General features: G+C 46.8%; 1 protein-coding gene across 1 annotated transcript in view; it reads left to right on the top strand.

Annotated features, from left to right (window-relative positions):
* Positions 1-19771, top strand: part of LOC138488884 (glycophorin-C-like) — a 273760-nt gene extending 253989 nt beyond the window's left edge. The window contains exon 3 of the mRNA XM_069616254.1: positions 19096-19771. Within this exon, the coding sequence (XP_069472355.1) occupies positions 19096-19292 (197 nt within the window). The 3' untranslated portion in view covers positions 19293-19771. The remainder of the gene's footprint in view (positions 1-19095) is intronic.
* Positions 19772-20037: the final 266 nt, after the last annotated feature.

Genomic DNA, 20037 nt, shown 5'->3' with positions numbered 1-20037 from the left:
GTTGGACGATGCTAAGGTCAGCTCAATCTTATTCGATGCTGAGGGGCACTTTTTTCAATGTGCTTCGGCAGTTCTATTTGATTTGCGCAGCACCCTTAGGTGCGGGGTGAACCAGGAGTTCAGGTCACGTTGAGGTTTGGGTTTCCGCAATTTTAAAGGGGCGATGGTATTTAGAGCTTTCAGTATGGACTGGTTATATATGTCCATGAGGTCTGTAGGGTCTGCAGTAAGTGTATTATTAAGGAGGGGGAGTATTAGCGGGAGGAGTTTATCAGTGGTTATGTCTTTCTTGTTCCTAGTGTAGGTGGCTGGGGCAATGATGGGAGTGGTACAGACAGTGGTGACTTTGATGGAAAAGGTTATTTTATGGCGATCAGACCAAATACATGGTTCATTGGCTAGAAGATCAATAGAGCAGTTAAGGTTAGTGAGCCAATCGAGAGTTCTACCTTTGTTGTGTGTAGGCTCATGAATGATGTGAGTGTGACCAAGATCAGAGAGTGTATTGACCAAATCAAGGGCATTATTATCCTTAGGGTCATTGAATCCTAGGTTAAAATCTCCAAGTAGGATACTTTGCGAGTTGGGTTTGACATTCGTGGATAAGAGAGACACAATGTCCTCTGAGAATGTGGAGAGTAGATCTAATCTACTGTGGCCAGTAGATTAGATGTCCTGTTGCTGTGTGGTTAGGTGATAAAGGTAGTTTGATGGACAGAGATTCGGCAGAGGGGGTTTGTAAGTCATGAATGACTCTGATGTCTAAAGTGTTTTTAAATATGAAGGCAAGGCCACCTCCTTTCGCCTGGCTGGTATTTCTGTCACATCTAATGATAGCATAATCGTTAGGGATGGCTAATGCCAAGGAAGGGCCAGAGGCAGCATTTAACCACGTGTCCGTGACCGCAAGAAGGACAAGCTTTTCAGAGGTTATGAAGTCGGTAATATCCAATGCATGTGCTGGGAGCGATCTAGCATCCACCAGGGCTGCCTTGATGGGAGTGTCACTTGAAGAGGATATCTGTGAAGGTGGGTGAGATTCAACAATGTGTCAGAGACCAGGTTAATGTCTGGTACATTAGAGGGATTGGCTAAAGTATTGAGGTGATGCTCATGGTTGTTTCTTTTGTGTGGGTGTGGCAAAGGAGTTTTCATACGCAGTCTAGTTCCTAGTCTTAGATTTCTGGCTAAGGTGCTCAGCTGATAGGAAGGTAGTATAGTTTGAACAGGGTGGTTGCTTATAATATTGTTGAGGGGTGTAGGTTTACTGTTATGTTCCTTAGGGTGTGATCTCCATTTTGGTGGGGTGACTCTAGAGCTCAATCTAAGGTTTCTGCTGGACTTAGGGCAGGGTTGATTGGGTGTAGGGTTGGTAGCAAAGTGCAGTAACCAAAGTGCAGGATCGTCCAGATAAGGGTTAGCACAAACCATGGTGTTGTTCCAACAAGTGTAAGTGGTTACAGCGGATGTATTGGGGGATAAAGGCTGACCAGTGTGTCGGTAAGACATACGTAGCCAGTGTGTCATGGATGAGTGCAGGAGGAGGAGAAGTGTAATAAGGCTTTACATGATGTTGTGAGCTAGAACGTGGGTGGGCTGGCAAGGCTGTTTCTGTGCAAGATTGGGTCGCAAAGTTCAAAATATGCTTTACAATTATCGCACTGAACAGGAAAGATACAGTCAATCTAGCGGGAGATGCATGTACATGCACGACTAGCCTATAATACACATATGGCGGGGCGAACAGTAGACAATATAACTGTAGTAATTACTAAGCAGGCGAAAACTGCACAGTTGAAAGATGGGTATGAGTGGATACCGTCACTGGGCAGACAAAGTGCAATGTAATGATGGCAGTGAGGAATAACAACAGTGAGATACGGTATTCTGAGAATAGGAAGGTGACAAGCAACTGCACATGATGATGCATATACATGAGCGCCAGATCAACCTGAGTAAAACTATACAGGCCTACAATACACGAAAGTCAGACAGTCATTAGAGGATAGTGCGAGGTAACTAAATTAACATTAGAAGAAAATTAGGTGGCGCTAGAAGAATGCTATAGTACATGCAAGATAAGGTGGATAGTATTACAGTGGCTGCATAGCTAGTTCGCGGTGCCAGGTAGCGTAACAAGGCAGTTTGTATTAGCACTTAACACATGAGCACAATAGTCTTGCAGGCACGAGAGGGGTAGGGGTAGCAATATACAGTCAGACCACAGATAATGCAGGTGGTGGATATTGTGGTAGGTGCTGCTTACTAAGAGTTAGGGGTCAAGTAGGAACTGGTCAGGTAGGCGATGACGGGCATAGGAACTGGCCCTGTGCACTGTTTACACTGGACAGGCACAGAACAGGTATAGTCCTAGTTGCATAGTCCTTTGTGCGTGGGATGGCTTACGCCTCACGGTTCGCCGTCGTAGTAAATAAAAAGCAGTACAGCAATCACACAGCTGCTTTAATCAGTGTGGAGGTCCCTCGAGAGCTAGAAGGCAGCTCGCACTGGTGGGGCGGCCATCTTTAGGTGGTGAAGTGCCGAATGAAGGACAATGGTGGCACAGCCTGCACGGCTTGAAAAGCGAAGGAAATGATTCTCATCCATGTAGTGGATGGGTAGAGTCCAGATCACATTCAGATCAGCAACGCATCGGTGCAAATATAATGTAGGTAAAGCCGTGTGGCTTACCTGCTGCACGGCATACTCCTGGCATGTTTCCAAAAGGTTCCATATTGTGGCGCTGCTCCTGCAGTGATAGGAGGGGCTCATACTCCTCAGGTGCTGGGGGCTGACTGTAGGACACAGGCACAGGACAGGTATAGTCCTTGTTGCGTAGTCCTTTGTGCGTAGGACAGCTCACGCCTCACGGTTCGCCGTCTTAGTAAATAAAAAGCTGTACAGCCAATTACACGGCTGCTTTAATCAGTGTGGAGGTCCCTCGAGAGCTAGAAGGCAGCTCGCACTGGTGGGGCGGCCATCTTTAGGTGGTGAAGTGCCGAATGAAGAACAATGGTGGCACAGCCTACACGGCTTGAAAAGCAAAGGAAATGATTCTCATCCAGGTAGTGGATGGGTAGAGTCCATATCACATTCAGAACAGCAACACATCGGTGTGAATATAATGTAGGTAAAGCCATGTGGCTTACCTGCTGCACGGCATACTCCGGGCATGTTTCCAAAAGGTTCCATATCATGGCGCTGCTCCTGCACTGGTAGGAGGGGCTCCTACTCCTCAGGTGCTGGGGGCGGACTCAATCTGAATCAGTGATTATGACCAGTTCATGGAGTTGGTGTTGGACAGCAGTGAGGATGGCTTGATGCACAGCCATCAGCTCTGCCACTTGACTACTACGGGGACCGATTTTATACCCAGCAGAGGGTTCTGGGGCATCATTCACCCATGCATTCCCCACGCTGGCCACAAGTTCCTTTTCCCCGTTGTTGTCAACATGGTAGGAGCACCCATCCACATAGATAGTGGGCATTCCCTCACACTTCTCTTCTTCATAGACTTTGGGGAATTAAGGTATGCCTCCATGTTGTCCTTGATATTAAGACTTTGATCCTCAAGACAGTTTTCTCTGGCACAAGCATGCAAGTCAGCCAGACCTTGCGCGAGGGGACATATCTGACCTCCACCGGAAAGCCTTGCATTGACAAAATCCAGGAAGTAATTCGAGAATTACTTACATTTCCTGCCTGGATTCTGCCACTTTGAAGATATTGCAGAGTCTGGTGTGGAGACTCCACTATGATGTGTTCCCCCTGGATAAACGGGTGGTAATTCTTCAATGCCCACACCGTTGCCAGGAGTGCCTTCTCACAGTCGTTGAATTTTTCCTCCACAGAGGATAAAGTCTTACTTGCATAGGAGATTACTTTATTGACCTTGTCATGCTTTTAGTGTAATACTGCAGACAAGCAAGTATTTGAGAACCATGTCTCCAAGAAGAACTCCTTGTTTTTGACAGAGTAAGCTAGGCAAGGCGCTTGTGAGAGGCTTCTTTTAAGTTTCACTGCCTCGGCTTGTTCTGGACCCCACTCCCACTTTACCCCCCCTTCAACAGATGGATCAGGGGTCTTGTGATCTCCGCGTAATCCTCAATTAACTTTCTACTGTAATTAGTCAGTCCAAGGAGGCTCCTTAGCTTCCGCAGAGTTGTGGGGTCTTTTAGTTTCTGGAGTGCTTCCACTTTCTTTTCCTGGGGACAGAGATCCTCAGGAGTTATCTCATGCCCCAAGAAGTTGACACAGGTCCTGCACCACTGTGCCTTTTGGAAAGAGAGTTTTGGTCCAGCAGCCCTCAACTGTGTCAGAACATAACGGATCTCCACTATGTGTTCCTCCACAGTTGAGCTTTTGATTAGAACATCATCTACATAGGCCAGGTTACCCCTTTCACCCAAGTCGGGCATGGCCTTGTGCAGAAAAATCTTAAATTCATTGCCAGAGTTGATGTATCTGAAGGGAGTCCGGGTCCAAGTGCACTGCTGCCCTCCAAAGGTAAAGGCCAGCTTGTATTGGTCCTCCCTACTGACAGGTACAGTCCAGTACCCATCGGTCAGGTCAATGGCAGTGTATACCTTTGACCCTTGGATCTGGGCCAGCTCTTGGTCAATGTAGGGAAGAGGCCATCGGGAAGTGTGGACCCGTTTGTTGAGCTCCTTTAGGTCAGCACAGAGTCTCCACTGGCCGTTTGGTTTCAAAATCCCCAGCACCGGATTATTGAAGGTGCTGTGGACTGTACAAACTATCAAACGGGACTCAAGGTTCTTAATTATTTCTGTAAGGGACTCCATTGATGCGAGAGGCAAGCAATATTGCTTCACAAACACTGGAGTCATGTCAGGGTCCATGGGAATTGTTGTTGTATGGATTTCGGTGCAACCACAGTCATATGAGTCCACGACAAAGAGATCTTGAAAATCTAAGAAAACTTGTTTCAACTTTTGCTTTTGCTCCACAGTCTCACAGGCATTAGCTAGGTTGATTCTCTCTTCAACCATCTGCCTGAAGCCCGGAAAGACTTCTGGTTTGGCTATCTCAGCGGCCTCCTCCAGTTGGGTGGAGAAGTCCCTGGTTAAAGTACTGACTTGGACTGATGGCTTCAGGTGGGTAAGGCAGTCCTGGTGGACTTGAAAGATCACCTCATCCCTCCTGAAGTCACAGATCACCTCTTCTTTACCATAAGGGCAGGAAGAGTACACCAGGAAATTCCCCCCATGCCGTGTGAAGATCCTGTCTGGCGTTGTGTCATTGTCGCTATCACTGTCAAAACAGTCATTGGGGATGGGTCCTACCAGTTCATTACCTAAATCTATGGAAAAATTTCGGTCATCAACCGCCATTCCAATAATGGTGCCTGCGCCCAGAGTGATACTCCTAAGGTCGCTGTTATCGCTGTTATCCACCACTATTGGAATGGTGTTGTGTTCGGTATTGACTACTGGTATTGGGTTTAACCCCAACCCTTGCTGTTGGAAATGGGCACTGAGGTGAACATATGCGTCAGGATTTTTCAGTTTCTGTCATCTTTTAATTTTTACTTTAAGTGAGAATTGTCAGGTCCGTTCTGGAAGGGTGACTTCCTCTCCATTCTGAATTTAAACTGCATATGGCAGCAATTGAGCTGACCAAAATGCTTTCTCTGAGTCATCAAAGTCCATGGGATTACCCACTAATCGGGACCAGGCTTTGAAGTTTATTAGGTCCAAACTAATGGCAAAGCGATTGAGAACGTCATTGCCTAAATAAAATGCAGCAAGGACATCTCGCAAGACCCAACAATTGTGGACTATGCTCTTGTTGCCTATGGAAATTTGGAGCATGCACCTGCTAGGCAGGAGATGTTTGGAATTGGGTGTTTCCAGGTCAATTTCCCATTTGTCTTTCAATTTAAATGTGGGAATGGCTGGATCTTTTGGGAGTTTTCGGAACATGGCCTCGCTGATTAAGGTTTTATCGTTGTTCACGCACACTCAGACGAGTCCTTCCCCCCATTTAACTGAATGGGGATGAACAACTGTTCTCCAATTTTCTGAATGACAGCCAAGTTTTGAGCTGATTTCTCATCATTTAGGACTATAGCAGTGGAATTTTCTGATTACGAATTTGGATAGAATTTCAGATTATTCCCTTCCAGTGTGGAATGCCACTTGAGAAAGGAAGGAAGGTTGATTTGCAGAAAGAGAGATGACTTCCCATCACCAATTTGTTGTCCTACTGCAATTACTGTCACATCAGGGATTTGGTTGTTTTGGAAATGGAATTCAATTTGGTCAGATTTTTGTTCAACCATGTGACATGTGCCATTTAAACTAACATGGTTGACACTATGGGCCTCATTACGAGTTGCCCAGTAAAACTGGGATCATTACCGGCAAGCCGGAATGAGCTGGGCTGTGCTCGTATGAACCCGCTAATAGCGGGTGATTACGAGTGCGCGAGCACGCACGTTACCCCATGCCGGTAGTGGCAAAACCGTCATGCCGGTAACGGGCCACCAACCCCCCTATACCGGCATTGCGGGTACCGCCCATTCCGTAACCGTGTCATAGCAACCATTAAACACTGGCACGGTAATACCGGCACGGTATTACCGTGGTCGCAAAAAAGGACCTGGAAATTACGTCATTGTGTCGGAACGGGAAATGAGCCGGCGGCCATCTTTAAAAACACAATCCATTGCCATCCTCCATAACCACCACTACACTCGTGTTGTTGTGTGCCACAACTGAAGCAGGATGTCGAAGGCCACCAGTAAATCCTCCCAAAGGAAGAGGAAGCAGCGTTTTTCTGATGCTGAACTGACTATGCTTGCTAACACCCTCGAACAGCATGCAGACACAATCAGGCGTACAGACCTCAAGCATGGGCACAAACCAAAAAAAAACCAGGTCTGGCAGGAGGTCGCTCAGAGGGTGTCGGCAGTGGGGAGCACCCCAAGGAGTGAACGTGACTGCCGGAAGCGCTGTGACGACCTCCGCCGCCGGGTCAGGAAGATCCTTTCTGAGAACAGGAGGGCCGCAATGGCGACAGGCGGTGGCCCACACTCCCCTGTGAAGCTCACCGCATGGGAGGAGACTGCAAGTGCATTCATTGACCCGGAATCCATAGAGGGAATAGGAGACCAGGAGTTTGGCGCTGCAACTACCACAGAGGAAGGTGAGTGAACCATCATATCCATGTATACCAAAACATGATGTGGCACAAGTGATGTGGAAGTTAGACGAGGCAAGGCAATGCATGTTCCAAGGCTACATCAACACAACCATAGAATAATGAGTGCCACACCCTGCACCACACACATGCTGAGTTAAAATCCCAATCCCAACAGAGGTGCAACATGCCCCAACCATGCCCATGGCACCCACCAAATACACCTCGCGCCTTGAAACACTTGTGTATAGGCACGTTGCAAATGCCTTATCATATCATATCATATCATTATCACAACAAACCAATGCTATGCCACCAGCCATGCATTGATTGCCAACATGTCCCCTCCGTACACCAAATGCCACACACCAGAAATGAAATGATGCCTGAATGTATGAACATATTACACGGCAATACATCATAGCTGCCATTTGACTACATCACTGATGACCTGCATCTCTTATATCTCGCAGGCACCAATGAGGAAGGTGGAACACAGGACAGGGGTGCGAGTACATCCAGTGCACGCAAAGGGACCAGGGCCACTGCCACCCCCCCCGTCGAAGGAAATGCTTGCAGCAACACCCAGTGTGCCACGCAAGGCATCAACCCTGCAGGGGGCACCTGCAGCGACAGAACCACAGCAGGCATCCACAACAGTGGGAGCCGTTCCGCCAGCCACCACAGACGTTGTGTCCACAGAGGTGGATGATGAGGCTGGGTGCCAGCCCCCACCCACCTGCAGAGTCTGAGAGCCTGGACGATCCGTGTCTCCATGACTGAGACCTTGGAGAATCAGACATTGGGATCTTCCAGGAGGACAGTGCCCAGGACGAGGAGCCCACGCAGGTGCCTTCCACCACCCTGCCAGCCACCACCCTGCCAGCCACCAGTACCTCCTGCGGCCGACACCTCCTTCGAGGCTCGCCTGGCAAGGGTAGAGGCCCGCCAAAAGTCAATGCTGCAAATCATGCATCGACAGGTAGACGCTGGGAATGAGGCCATGAGGGCCATAGCCACGGCCATTGCAGCCAATACAGCTGCCGTGGAGGCATCTACGTGTGAATTCAGCGAGTGCATGGGGTCACTGACACAGGCCCTTCTTGGCAACATCCCGCAAATGCAGCGTCAACACCTCGGCCCAGCCATGGGACTGACAATAGACACCTCGACTACAAGAATCCCTTCCACCTCGGTGCAATCGAACCCTGTGCGGTTAACGCGCAGGAGCGCACGTTGCTCGGCCATGGCATCCCCAGACCCAAAAGTCTCGAGGAAATAATTGTTTGGGCAATGACAATGTGAAGAACTACATTGGTGAAGGGAACACTGTTTGTTGCACACATGGGGACATTTGGGATCTGTGGGGTGGGTGAGGGAGTTTGTTGGGGTATTTTCTGGGGCTTGTGGAGTGGGTGAGGGAGTTTGTTGGGGTATTTTCTGGGGTTTGTGGGGTGGGTGAGGGAGTTTGTTTGGGGGATCTGGGAGGGGGGAGTGGGCACATTTCTGCAGTTTTGAATAATACACAAATTGTGCAAAAAATAAATCCATGGCTGGACATTGTTATTTCTCGTGTGCATCCATTTAATCTGTTACGGTGTTCAGTGCCCAACTCCCAACATTCCCTTTGTGCATGTTCACATTGGCCCAGTGTCTGACTGACACAAGTCTTACATAGTCCCTGTGTTTCAGAAGTATACTTGAATTCGTGCTTGCCGTACGGCAGGGCCATCCCGTGCATCACGTACTGGCAGTGGGGCTACTTCACCTCCGTCTCAGTCCTCATCATCCTCACCCGGCCCATGCACGTCAATGTCAGGTGACAATGGTACATTTCTCCGGACGCACATGTCGTGCAGCATGACACAGGCCATGGCGATCTTTGTCACCTTCTCAGGCCTATAATGGAGTGCCCCACCAGACCTGCTGAGGCAGAGGAACCGCCACTTCGACAGGCCAAAGGTCTGCTCAATGACAACATGGGTACGGGTGTGCACACGATTGTACTCCTCCTCATGGCCATTCTGCGGGTTAGGCACAGGGGTGTGTAGCCACGGCCTCAAGGGATATCCTCCATCACCAGCAAGCAGATTCAAATAGGTGTGTGTCACTCTGAACTCCCGTAACTCAGGGAGCACAGTCATGCCGCCAGCTATTTGGTGTGGCCATGCGCATGTCCCTGTTAGCATGAAAATCTGTACTGTCATGAGGTGTGGTAGTCTGGTTGGCATTCAATAGATGATGCAGGGTGTAATCATGCATGCTGAGGCAGATATGCTGTGGTAGTACAACAATGTTTTGACTCAAATTCATGCTGATCATTATTTACTATGCATGGTTACACTGCCCACATAGCCACACTTGCCGTCCTGTTCATTCATGCATTGCTTGCCATCACCATGGTGGCCTGGTTGTGCCTCTTACTTGTTCTCATTGATATGCAGTATTTGTGATCTGTGGCCCAGTGAAGTGTCATGTACCATTTGACTGGTTCAGGTCAGGAGTGTTTGGCTCTGCATGCATTCTCCAATCACCGGCTATTCCGAGCCAGGTGCAGTATTGCCCCCCCCCTCCCCTCATGCATCCCCACACATCAGTCCCCCAAAGCACTGCCATGGGACGGTTGTGCAGCCAGGCACATGGTCCGGCATGTCGCTCGTGTTTGATGGGGTACCGTGGATTTACGCAGTAACATGGCATCATGTGTTGATCCAGGAAATCGGCCGCAGCAATGGGTGATGATCTTCCTGGAGTCACATACCATTTGCACATTGATGGAGTGGTGTTGTTTGCGATTGCGGTACACGGCCTCTATGGCATGGGGGACTATCAATTCCACATGGGTGCAGTCGATGGCACCGACACAATTGGGCATGCCTGCCAGTGCCTGGGAGCCTACTTTGGTTTCGGCTATCTCCTGGGCAGTCCGTGGTAGGGATATGTGGGTTCTTGCGTGCTTCAGGAGGGCATGCGTGAAAATAGTGGTTGTGAAATGCCATGCAGCTGGCCCACTGTGTGTTGGTAGGTGCCTGTGGCCAGGAAGTGTGGCACAGACACCACCTTTAGTAGTGGGGGGATGATAGTGCATATTTGTATGTGGCTGGCAATGTCGTTCTGTATCATGTGCACTATGGTGGTGATGGTGTCACGGTCCAACCGGTACAGGGTGTGGATCTGCTCAGGGGTAGAGTTCAATGGGCTGGGTCTGGTGCGATGTACTGCTGGCTGCCTACGATGCTCTGGTGGCTGCGCTGGTGGTAATGGATGGACCTGTCCCAACCTCCTTCTCCTCCAGTGTCTCCTCTGTGCTGCCTGTTCTTGCAGCTGTTGTTGTTGTTGTTGCAGTTGTTGCTGTAGTTGTATCAGTATAGGCAGGTCCTCCTGCGCCATGTTTGCAAATGCTAGTGGTGGCAGTTTGGTGTAGGAAGGGGTGTGGTGTTTAGTTGTGCTCCTTTTGTACTGGGCAACTCTGCATTGCCTACACCGGGAGAGGGAGGGTTGTGGTGTGTGGGTGTGCTCAGTTCATACTGGCACAGCCTCCTTTGACTCCACCTGTGGGGATTGTATGCACCTGTGGCAGCTGCCTTGTATCTTGCTTGCTGTTTGTGGGTGGTCTGGGATGCCTGTATGGCCGGCATCGTGCAGGCCGTGATTACCGGCTTTGTGATGCCGGTATTTGCATGTATGCGTGGGTTAGAATTACCCCCTATTACCGGCATGCCGGTATTTGCTCCCTGAAGGTGCGCGTGTACGTGCCTATGCCGCTATTAGCGGCACCGTTGTTTGGTATGCCGCTAATACCGGGTTTGCAGGTCGGAATGCTACGGAACGGTAAATGATGCCGGTATGTAAATACCGGCATAGTTTTTCCCTTACCGGCATACCTCGTAATGAGGCCCAATGTTTTAATTTTATTGGTTGGTTAGTCTGGGTCCAGAGGACCTTGTTTACACAATCTATGAGGGGAGACGATCTACGCAGGATGTCATTCCCTAGTAAACAGTGTGTGCCTTCTGGAGTCACAACTATGACCGGGTGCTTCACCTTGTGTCACTCAATTTTAATGTCTAAATCCGCAGTCCCCTCGACAGGAATTTCTTTCCCATCGAAGTTCTGAAGTTGTGCAGGAAGAGGGGTGAGAGGGATTTGGTATCCCTCCCCCCTTCCTGAATTCAGCTGATCAAAGGTCCTTTTTGACAGAAGGGTGGCTTGGGATCCAGTGTCCACCAGTGCCAAAAATGTACATTGCCCCTGTATTTGGACGAGGGCATAAAATCTTCCCTCCTTTTCCTCAAGGGGGGAAAGATAATGCACATTTTAGGCCAATTGGTGGGTTAATTTCTTTGATTTGGATTCTGACAGAGGGGTAATTTGGGCAGGATTTAGTTTGGGATCTTGGGAACCTGTAAGAAAAAGGTGACAGTTGGATATTGGAGGAGTTTTGGACTTCCCTGGTTCTGATTCTGGGCTGCCCCCCTTTTTGGAGGCGGTCACCAGAATTGGTTTGGTCCAAGTGATTTTCCTGCTGGTCATTCTGGGGTTCAATGATGGGCGGTTTTAACTCAGTCCCCACATCTACCCAGTCTGGATTAGGATCTCTTGGGACCCATTTTTCTTTGGGAGGAGCTCCTTTATTTCTCTTACCCGCCCTCTGTTCCTTAGGTTGCAGCCTTTCGGGGGCAGGAGATTCTGGTTCTGGTTCCTGGTTTTCCAGGGGTTTTTCACAAGTGCGGAAGGAAGCTTCCTCTAAGACTTTACACCCCACTTCCCCCGTGCCTCCTCCTTGGGAACCGGTGGGTTGTCTTGGTTCTCTCCTCGTCATTGCAATGGAGTACCAGACTCTTGATTTGAGGGGTTCTGGGATATCATGTTCATCTGAGGGTTCTGCTGAGCCCTCAACATGCGACCCAGATCCTGTGACAAGTTCTGGACCTGGCGCTCCAGTTGGGACACCTTCTCTGGCTGGTACGGGGTTCTCTGGTCCATCCTAGGTTGATCATGGGAAGGGTAACTGTCCCTTCTCCCATAATACCCTTGGTTGGGATAGTTCTGGTACCCCTCCACCCTGGCCTTCCCTCTCCCGCATTGGGCTGTCTGGGCTCAGGAAAGTAGGGCAAGAAAGAAGGGTTGTTTTGGGGGTTGATGTTTGGTGGGTACCAGGGAAAGAAACTCAATCCGGCATTTGGGGGATTACTGCCCTACTGGGGAAAGTTAGGAGGGAGGTTTCCTGTGTTGGCAGCTGCCTGGTTGGATTCCCCCTCCCCCAGGATGGGTCTGCTGCCCTTGTAACGTGGGCTGATATAGTCAGGAGAGTTAGGGGCCCCATTTGTGGGGTTAACTCCCTGACTACCTGTTTGGTATTGACCCCAGGGCCTTCTGGGTCTTTGGTTAAGAGGATTTTGCACAGGAATATTTTTAGGCCCCCCCATCTCCAGATCTAAAACGGGGGTAACCTTCACCTCCGCCACATTAGTAGTAGCAGGGGTGTTGGTTGGTTTGGGGTTTTTATTGGTACTTTTATTTTCTACTGGTTTCTGCACTTCATAAATACAAGTTGCCTGTTCAATGACCCAGTCTAGTGATCTCTTCTCATGAAAGTCCCTCACCAGCTGGGTCATGATTTATTTAGGGAGAGCATGAAAGAAGGTTTTAATGAACTCCCTACTGTCTGTGCACACCCTCCTGGTGGTCTGCGCAAAGGCACTCTTTAACGCTTCTACAAATTCTTGTGGGGCCTGGTCTTCCCCACATTGCAGATTGTAGGCGGCCTTGTGGGCCTCTTGAGGGTTTTTATGTATGGAGAAATGCTTTAAGATGGCCACCCTATGGGTGGACCATCTTGAGTGGTTCTGATCCTCCAGCCACGCAAAGAAGCTGGAGTATTCAGGGGAAAATGTCCACTTGACATATTGACTGCAACTTTGGCTATCCCTCAGGTGGAAAGTATCCATCAGAGATGCTCCCAAACTGAATATTTGGCATTTTTATGATAAGGAGTTATGACGCTCCTAATGGCCTTGATTTGCTTCAGAGGATCTTTCAGTAGGGTCCTCTTAATTTTGTTGGCCTTTTTCATCTTAGTCACCCTTGTCCACTCATCCTCTGACTCAGAGGCACCGCTACAGGAGGTGGCTGTCTGATCCTCTAGGCTCTCCCTGATTCTGCGAGCTTGGGAATGGCTTGCAGAATGTGGGGCTTAGTCTCTTGAGAACTGTGGTGCTCAGAAGAGTCTTCTGACTCTCCCTTGCTCCCAGGATTGGCTGAGTACCCCCCCCCCAACTGCCCTAGCTGGGAAGAGGTTTTTAAGATACTCTTGGTGGGTCTCGTTTCATGGAGTTCCCCACCAAATTTGACAGACTGATCCCTTGGTAGGCGATATTTTTGAGGAGCCAATTCTCTGATTCTCCCCTCACTGGAGTTGTCCTGATCAGAGAGGCTAGCCCTAACATTTGGGAATCTATACAGCGATGGCCGCCCATCCATTTCTGGGAGGCGCTGATCTGTCAGTCCCATATTTCCCATTGTGCTGAAGTATACCATCCCCGTGGCCCTTGGTTCATATGAGCCAGTGGACATGAGGGTGGCAGAGTCCATGGAACTGAAGGGATTAAAGTCCCTGATGACAGGGGGGGGTCCTGAGGTTGCGCTCTGGGGTTTCTCTGTCCCTTCATATCTCATCTCATTCAGCCCCTATTCCCTGATGACATGCCAAAATCTGACCTTTTTGCTTCTCTATTTAGGCCTTACTGGTCTCAATGATTTGCTCCTGCACGGTTATCTGTTTGTGGAGCCTGCCATTCTTCTCACAGAGAGCCTATTGGTCTCTCTGTGCTTCCTGACTGGATTGGAAATACTGGGTCAATTTTTGCTGCAGGAGACTCACCTCCTGGTTTGGTCCTTATTGGCCTGAGTGTTCTTTGCCAGAGCATCCTCCACCCGCCTGGTGTGCTCTAGTAGCTTTTCATAATCCGTTTTAATTTCACTTAACTCCTGAAGGGCCAGCTTTCTTTCCTCTAACTTAGTTTTTAATTGGCTGACTTCCTGGCCTACGGCGTCCCTCTCCTGACTTAGAGTGCCCCTCTGTGCAGCCAGGTCATCCCTCTGTTTTTTTAATGCACTAGATTTCTGGCGCTCCTCATCAAATTCCTCTTGAGGGTGGATGTCTTTAATAATTCATTTATTATTTTCCTCTTTCAAGGATTCTAGGTGGTTTTGTAGGGTGACTACCTGCTCTGCGCAAGCTCTGTTAAAGGTTAATTGCTGCTCCAACTACTGTTGACTCTGTTGTAAAGAGTCAACACTTTCCTGACACTCTTTTTGCAGTGTCTCTACCTGGGTATCTTGTTCTGCATTCTTTTGCAGTGAGATAGCCAGATCTTCTTTTAGTTTGGTGATATACTGCCTAGCCTCTGTTTCTGATTCTTGGCTATCTTGGAACCTTTGCTCTGCAGAGTGCAGATTGGCCTCTTTGTCAAATCTTTATTGTCTGCATGCTTTTCCTGTATGATTCCTATGTGAAGGTACAGGTAGGTTGCTATTTTTGCAATTTTGCACTGTTCCTCTTTTATTTTTGGGGCCATGTACAGCTTGCTAAGCACTTGATGTAATGGACCCTTGTCCTGCCAGGTATCAAGGTCGATTGCAGTGACTTGTTGTTTTATTTCCTGCAGCCATACCTGTTCATCCTGTCCTGGCCACTCACCCCTAACAAACAGTTTGTGCAGGAAGTGTTCTCCAGCAATATTAATTTCCACTGGTGTTGCCATCTCAGAAATATTAATTTCCTTCTGACTTATCTCAGAGTTAATTTACTTTTGCAAACAGGCCCAATTCTTTGAGTATTTCTTTGGAGGAGTGATTGTACAGTGTAGTACAGTATGCCAACCCAAAAAGGGGTATGTACCATGTAGGCTAGTATGCTGTGTTAGACTGTCACGAGTGGTAGGTCAAATTCAGGATCCCAGACAAGAGCCCGCAAGCTGTAAGGGATTTGAATCAGGCACAAACCCAAGTCTCGTCCAGCATGTAGTGCGAAAATGAAACCCTCATTTATTTTTGTCTATAAGTTCAATATTCTGAATGATATGCCACTCGTATCACACCCTTATCAAAATACCACCCCCCCCCACCGGTCACACTGAACCAAGAATCAGACTAGTTTGTTATGGTAAATATTTATTAACTTAGAATTATTTAAAATCACAATATATTTTTAATAGGTAACAACCATCACCAAGGGGTGACAAGAACAATGAATAATATCTTTAATGCACTGGGAATCCAGTGATGAACACAAAAAGAATGCATTGCAGAAAATAATACTTTTGGATTGGTTTGGAACAGATAGCACTGTGGTTAGAAGTTCCCCCTGCAACACCCCTCAACTCACCAATAGGCAATTTAAATAGATGTAAGGAGAGAGCAGGTACTCATGAATAATACAGATCAAACAGAATATCACTCCCACCTTCCCCCCTTAAACACAAGAGAAAAACGGATTTGACTTTTCAACTGTCAGAATAGCTTTGAAACTGGCTAAGTAAAAACACTAATTGAGTCCAAAAATGCTTAAATTATTATGCATTTCTATGGGAGCCGCTTTGAACAGATGCAAGCAATCACAAGCAATGATTTAATCAAAAGAAAACAATTGGACTCTCAAAGGCAAAGTGGGAAATCATTCAAAGACAATTCACACGTGTAAATCTTTTGCAAAATGTAAATTCGCGGCAAACTTTACTATACGATTTTTGATAAAAAACGGGTCAAAGACACTGTTTGGGCTGTGGAGATAGCGAAGAATGTTAGGTATCAGTGGGAATTGAAATTTTGTTTCTATCTTCAAGACTGAGGGAGTTATGGAGGTTTTAGTGAGAGGTGTTTTTTCAGAAAATAAAGACACACATTTGGACAAGAACTTCGGTTTAAAACCAGATTATATGGATTAGGCTTTTACTCAAGGCTAGAGCATGCAGGCTAGACAACCAGGTTGGTATAAAGTAATCTCTGAGACTTAATCATGACTTCAGTAACAGATCCCCAGTGCCTTCCCTGGTGGAACCAGTCCAAACACTCTAAGTGGGTTTTATGGATAAGAGTTACACAAACAAAAATGACTATGGAATTGACGCTTTAGCAAACAGACAGAATAAGATAGCACTAAAGATTTTGACACTGTTACTGGTTATGAAAGTGAGGATAGTTCAGAGATTAGGGTGGGAAAAGATAGGGAAAGGTATGCAATAGTTCTCTAGCATCCTATTAATACTCACAAGCCACTGGTATTTAAGATTTTGGCCCGTCAAGATTCTGGTCAATGGATCAGGTCTATCAGGGAAGGACAGCACATCAGGCGCGGGACAGGGTCAGCTAGGCAGTTCGCCGGAATTGCACGGGATCTGCCCTTCTTGTTTCTGGATATTTCAGATAAGCGGGATGGTAAGTTCATCAGGCAAGCATTTATGGTAGCAAGCCAGCTGGTTTCAGGATGCTTCCCCACACCACAGTGCTCCACTGGGTTGTGAGGATTAGTTGAGGATTAATTGAGGTTTGAGGCCTAGCTGCAATGGTTTAGCTACTGCTTGGCCTGGTCATTTGCATCTGGATCTAGAAGGATGTTGAAAGCTGGATGTTGAATGCTGGATCAGAGTGCTTCACTGGAATCAGAAGAGAGAGCGTGTATGTGTTGTCAGATGTCCCTATTTATCATGTCAAAATTACATCACAAAAGTGGGTGTATGGGCCGGCTTAACTAAACTCACCCCTGTGAACTGGGATTGGGTCAGAGCCTCATCTCCGCCTTGCATCCGAGTGATTGGATCAAAGACAGATGATGTCAAGTTCATGGTTTGGTTTTTACAATCCTTAGAAACCTCCCCTAGCCAGTAGTACCAAACTCATATTGTGTCCTAAATACATATTTAAACATGTGTAACCTCTATGAAAATCAAATACAAGGATTACATTTTTTATGGAGCATCTGTTCATCAAAATCCCACAGCTGTGAGATCTTGTTTCACCTTTTTGAAACATTTTGTCCATTTCGCGTTGAAATCATTTTCCAAATGTTCTCCAAATTGCCACAAATATGCATGTTCACCCTAGGAATGTGTGTGCAACGTTTAACAATTCTAGCATAAATATAGTTCCCATAAAACCACATCTATTGCCATTCCTGTTCAGAATATACTACACAGTTCCGCCATTTTTTGAAATATAGGGCCAAAAATTAGAGTAACAAATCTGCCCGTTTTATATTTTTCCCCTCTTCTGATAGCGAGTTATAAGTCTCTAAAAAATGTTCATTACATATTCTTAGCAGAAAATGGTCAGCCTTTTGTCTGTCTCTGGAGGCAAGGAGCAGCCCCCACCTTTGGGATTTCCTTCTGCAAGCCTAGTTTACAACCTTTTCACATGTCCATTTCCTGGCCTGGAGAATCTACCATTGTTCAGTCCTTGGTAGCAGACACAAGTCTGGCCTACTCCACAATTATCATGTGTCAGTGAGCATCTGCTGAGAGGAAGACCCTCCTCTTGAGTGGAAACCTGTTTTTCAACCTCTTGCAGGCCCAGCCAGCCTAAGTTAATTCTTAATTTCTTGACTGGAAATCCAGCATAAAACAAACTTGTTGCACCAGATGACATAGATAAATTACATTCTTGGATTTAAACCGGCGGGATTAAAACAACTGAGATCCATGTTCCTTTCAGCAACAATCCTTTTATATTTGGTAATCCGGCAGATCTTTAGTTTTAGACGACTTTAAAGTTTAATCAGGAAAGCCCATTTGACAGGGGCTGTTACTCACAGGTAGCCCAGTGTGGCTGCACACAGATTTTTGACAGGAATTGTCATTCACAGACAATCCAGTTTTGCTCAGGAAATGTTTTGCTCTTAATATTTCAGGACCTTGTAAATTCACAGTACTTCATTAGATTAAATGAATTTTAGCGCCAAGCAAGATTTTGAGTGTTGGAAAGTGTTATGTACAGGAATTTTGAAGTTTCAGCAGCAAAGTAAATGTCATTTACAGGCAAATTTTGGAGTTTCACTTGTAAAGCGCTGCTGCTCCCCCTGCACTCTATGTTTACTTGTCATGGAGTTCACTGGCACTTTTTCTGCAGCGCATGCTCTCTTCCACCACACATGCACCCTGGGTGGCAGGTTGTGCAGCCATCTTTTTGTGTATTGAAAACGCAGTTTTGGCGAGCACAAGGGTGTTGCCTTGTTTCTCGCAACATAGATAGCAGAGTGAGGCCGCATATAGCAGAGTTTGTCAATACATCCCACAGTGTGCACATACTCTTGCCTAGGGGAAATGTTGGCATAGCTCACAACATGTAAGTTGGAAACCTGCAGGTGAGCACTTTCTCAATGGAATGAAGTCATCGGAATGTGTTTTGAAAGTTGAAATGGCATCCTTTTTACTTGTTTTTCTGGACAGTGCTGTCCAGCGGAAAACATTCATTAACCATGTGTCATGCACAAGTTGGCAAACCACTTTAATCAGGTACCCACAGTGAATACACATTAATTAACATGTGGCCAATATCGGCTTATGTTTTGTGTGGATTATTTTTTTTAAATTTGATTTTGTTACCTTACCTGACAAATATATGGGGTGTTGATATTGGAGTGTGCAGCGCGGTGATAATCAAGAACAGCATGCCCCCCATTTTTAAGAAAAGTGTCATTCTGTGATGGAACAACACTTTCCTTATTGTCCCCCTATTCTGTATCTTTTTTTTTTAATGGGGGCAGAATATGGAGTAAAGGCTATTGATGGTAGCTGGTAGAAAATGGGGAGAGTACTTGGGCATCTAATAGCAGTGCTGAAAAATACCTAATACTTAGACAAAAGCCAAAACGTTTGGTTTTGCCAATTCTTGCTTTTGAATAGTAGTGAAGACTGACAAGGATATTTTCTTTTATAGGTGTCGTCGCTGCAGTGGTGGTAGTCCTAATCTGCCTTCTGGTGGTACTACTCCGTTACCTGTACAGGCACAAGGGGACCTACCGCACCAACGAGGCCAAGGGCACCGAATTTGCAGAGACCGCGGATGCAGCTTTGCGAAATGACCCCTCTCTCCAGGAAGGCCTAACTGATAGCAGAAAGGAGTATTTTATATAAAAGTGAACTTTTGAAAGACATGAAACCGTGAGAAACACCCGTCTAGCTCTTTGTTTTTGTTCTTTTTCAGGGGTGTGCATTTGAAATACTACTCTGGGAGCAGAAGATACAGAGAGCCAGAATATGTAAAGGATAAATGCCCCCTGTTCCACTTTTAATTTAGTGTGTCGTTCAAAACATGTGTTACTGAGGCATCAGAAGAACCACATGCAACGTCTAAAAATAAAAAAATATAAGAATGAACATTCCCGGCCTCCAAATCCTAGAATCCATTTCAGGTTTTAACTAAAACCATCTGTATAAACTATTGCACAGCCTCCTACGGACAAGAGCAGAGATGAAGAAATGCAATCATACTAAGTGGCTAAGCAACAAGTTAGATATGTCTTGTTTTATGAATTGCTTACAGGAGCATTGTCATGTTTGTGTGAGTTTTATTTTAAGAAGGGTTGTTCAAATAAAATACTTTTTTCAGGTCATATCATCAGTTTGAAAAAGGCTTTAGGAAAAGTGTGCAGTACTTGAAATGTGTGCGTAACTATCTTTGAATGCAGGTCTATTCAGTCATGCTATCCAGCAAGGCTTTCGGTGCAAAACAGTAGGCATGATCCCAACTAGCCACGGAAGTACTTCGGTACAAATGTAGGGATAACCGGAGCTATACAGTAACAGCTAGCATAGCCTTCCGTGTGTACTAAATGACTTGCAACCCTGTTGGCTTCACTACCATTTGCTGCTGTTTTTA

Source organism: Ambystoma mexicanum, chromosome 9, assembly GCF_040938575.1.
Source record: "Ambystoma mexicanum isolate Mex_15411 chromosome 9, UKY_AmexF1_1, whole genome shotgun sequence".
Lineage (NCBI taxonomy): Eukaryota > Metazoa > Chordata > Amphibia > Caudata > Ambystomatidae > Ambystoma > Ambystoma mexicanum.
The sequence above is the reverse complement of the archived record's forward strand: the minus strand, read 5'-3'. Positions and strand labels throughout refer to the sequence as shown.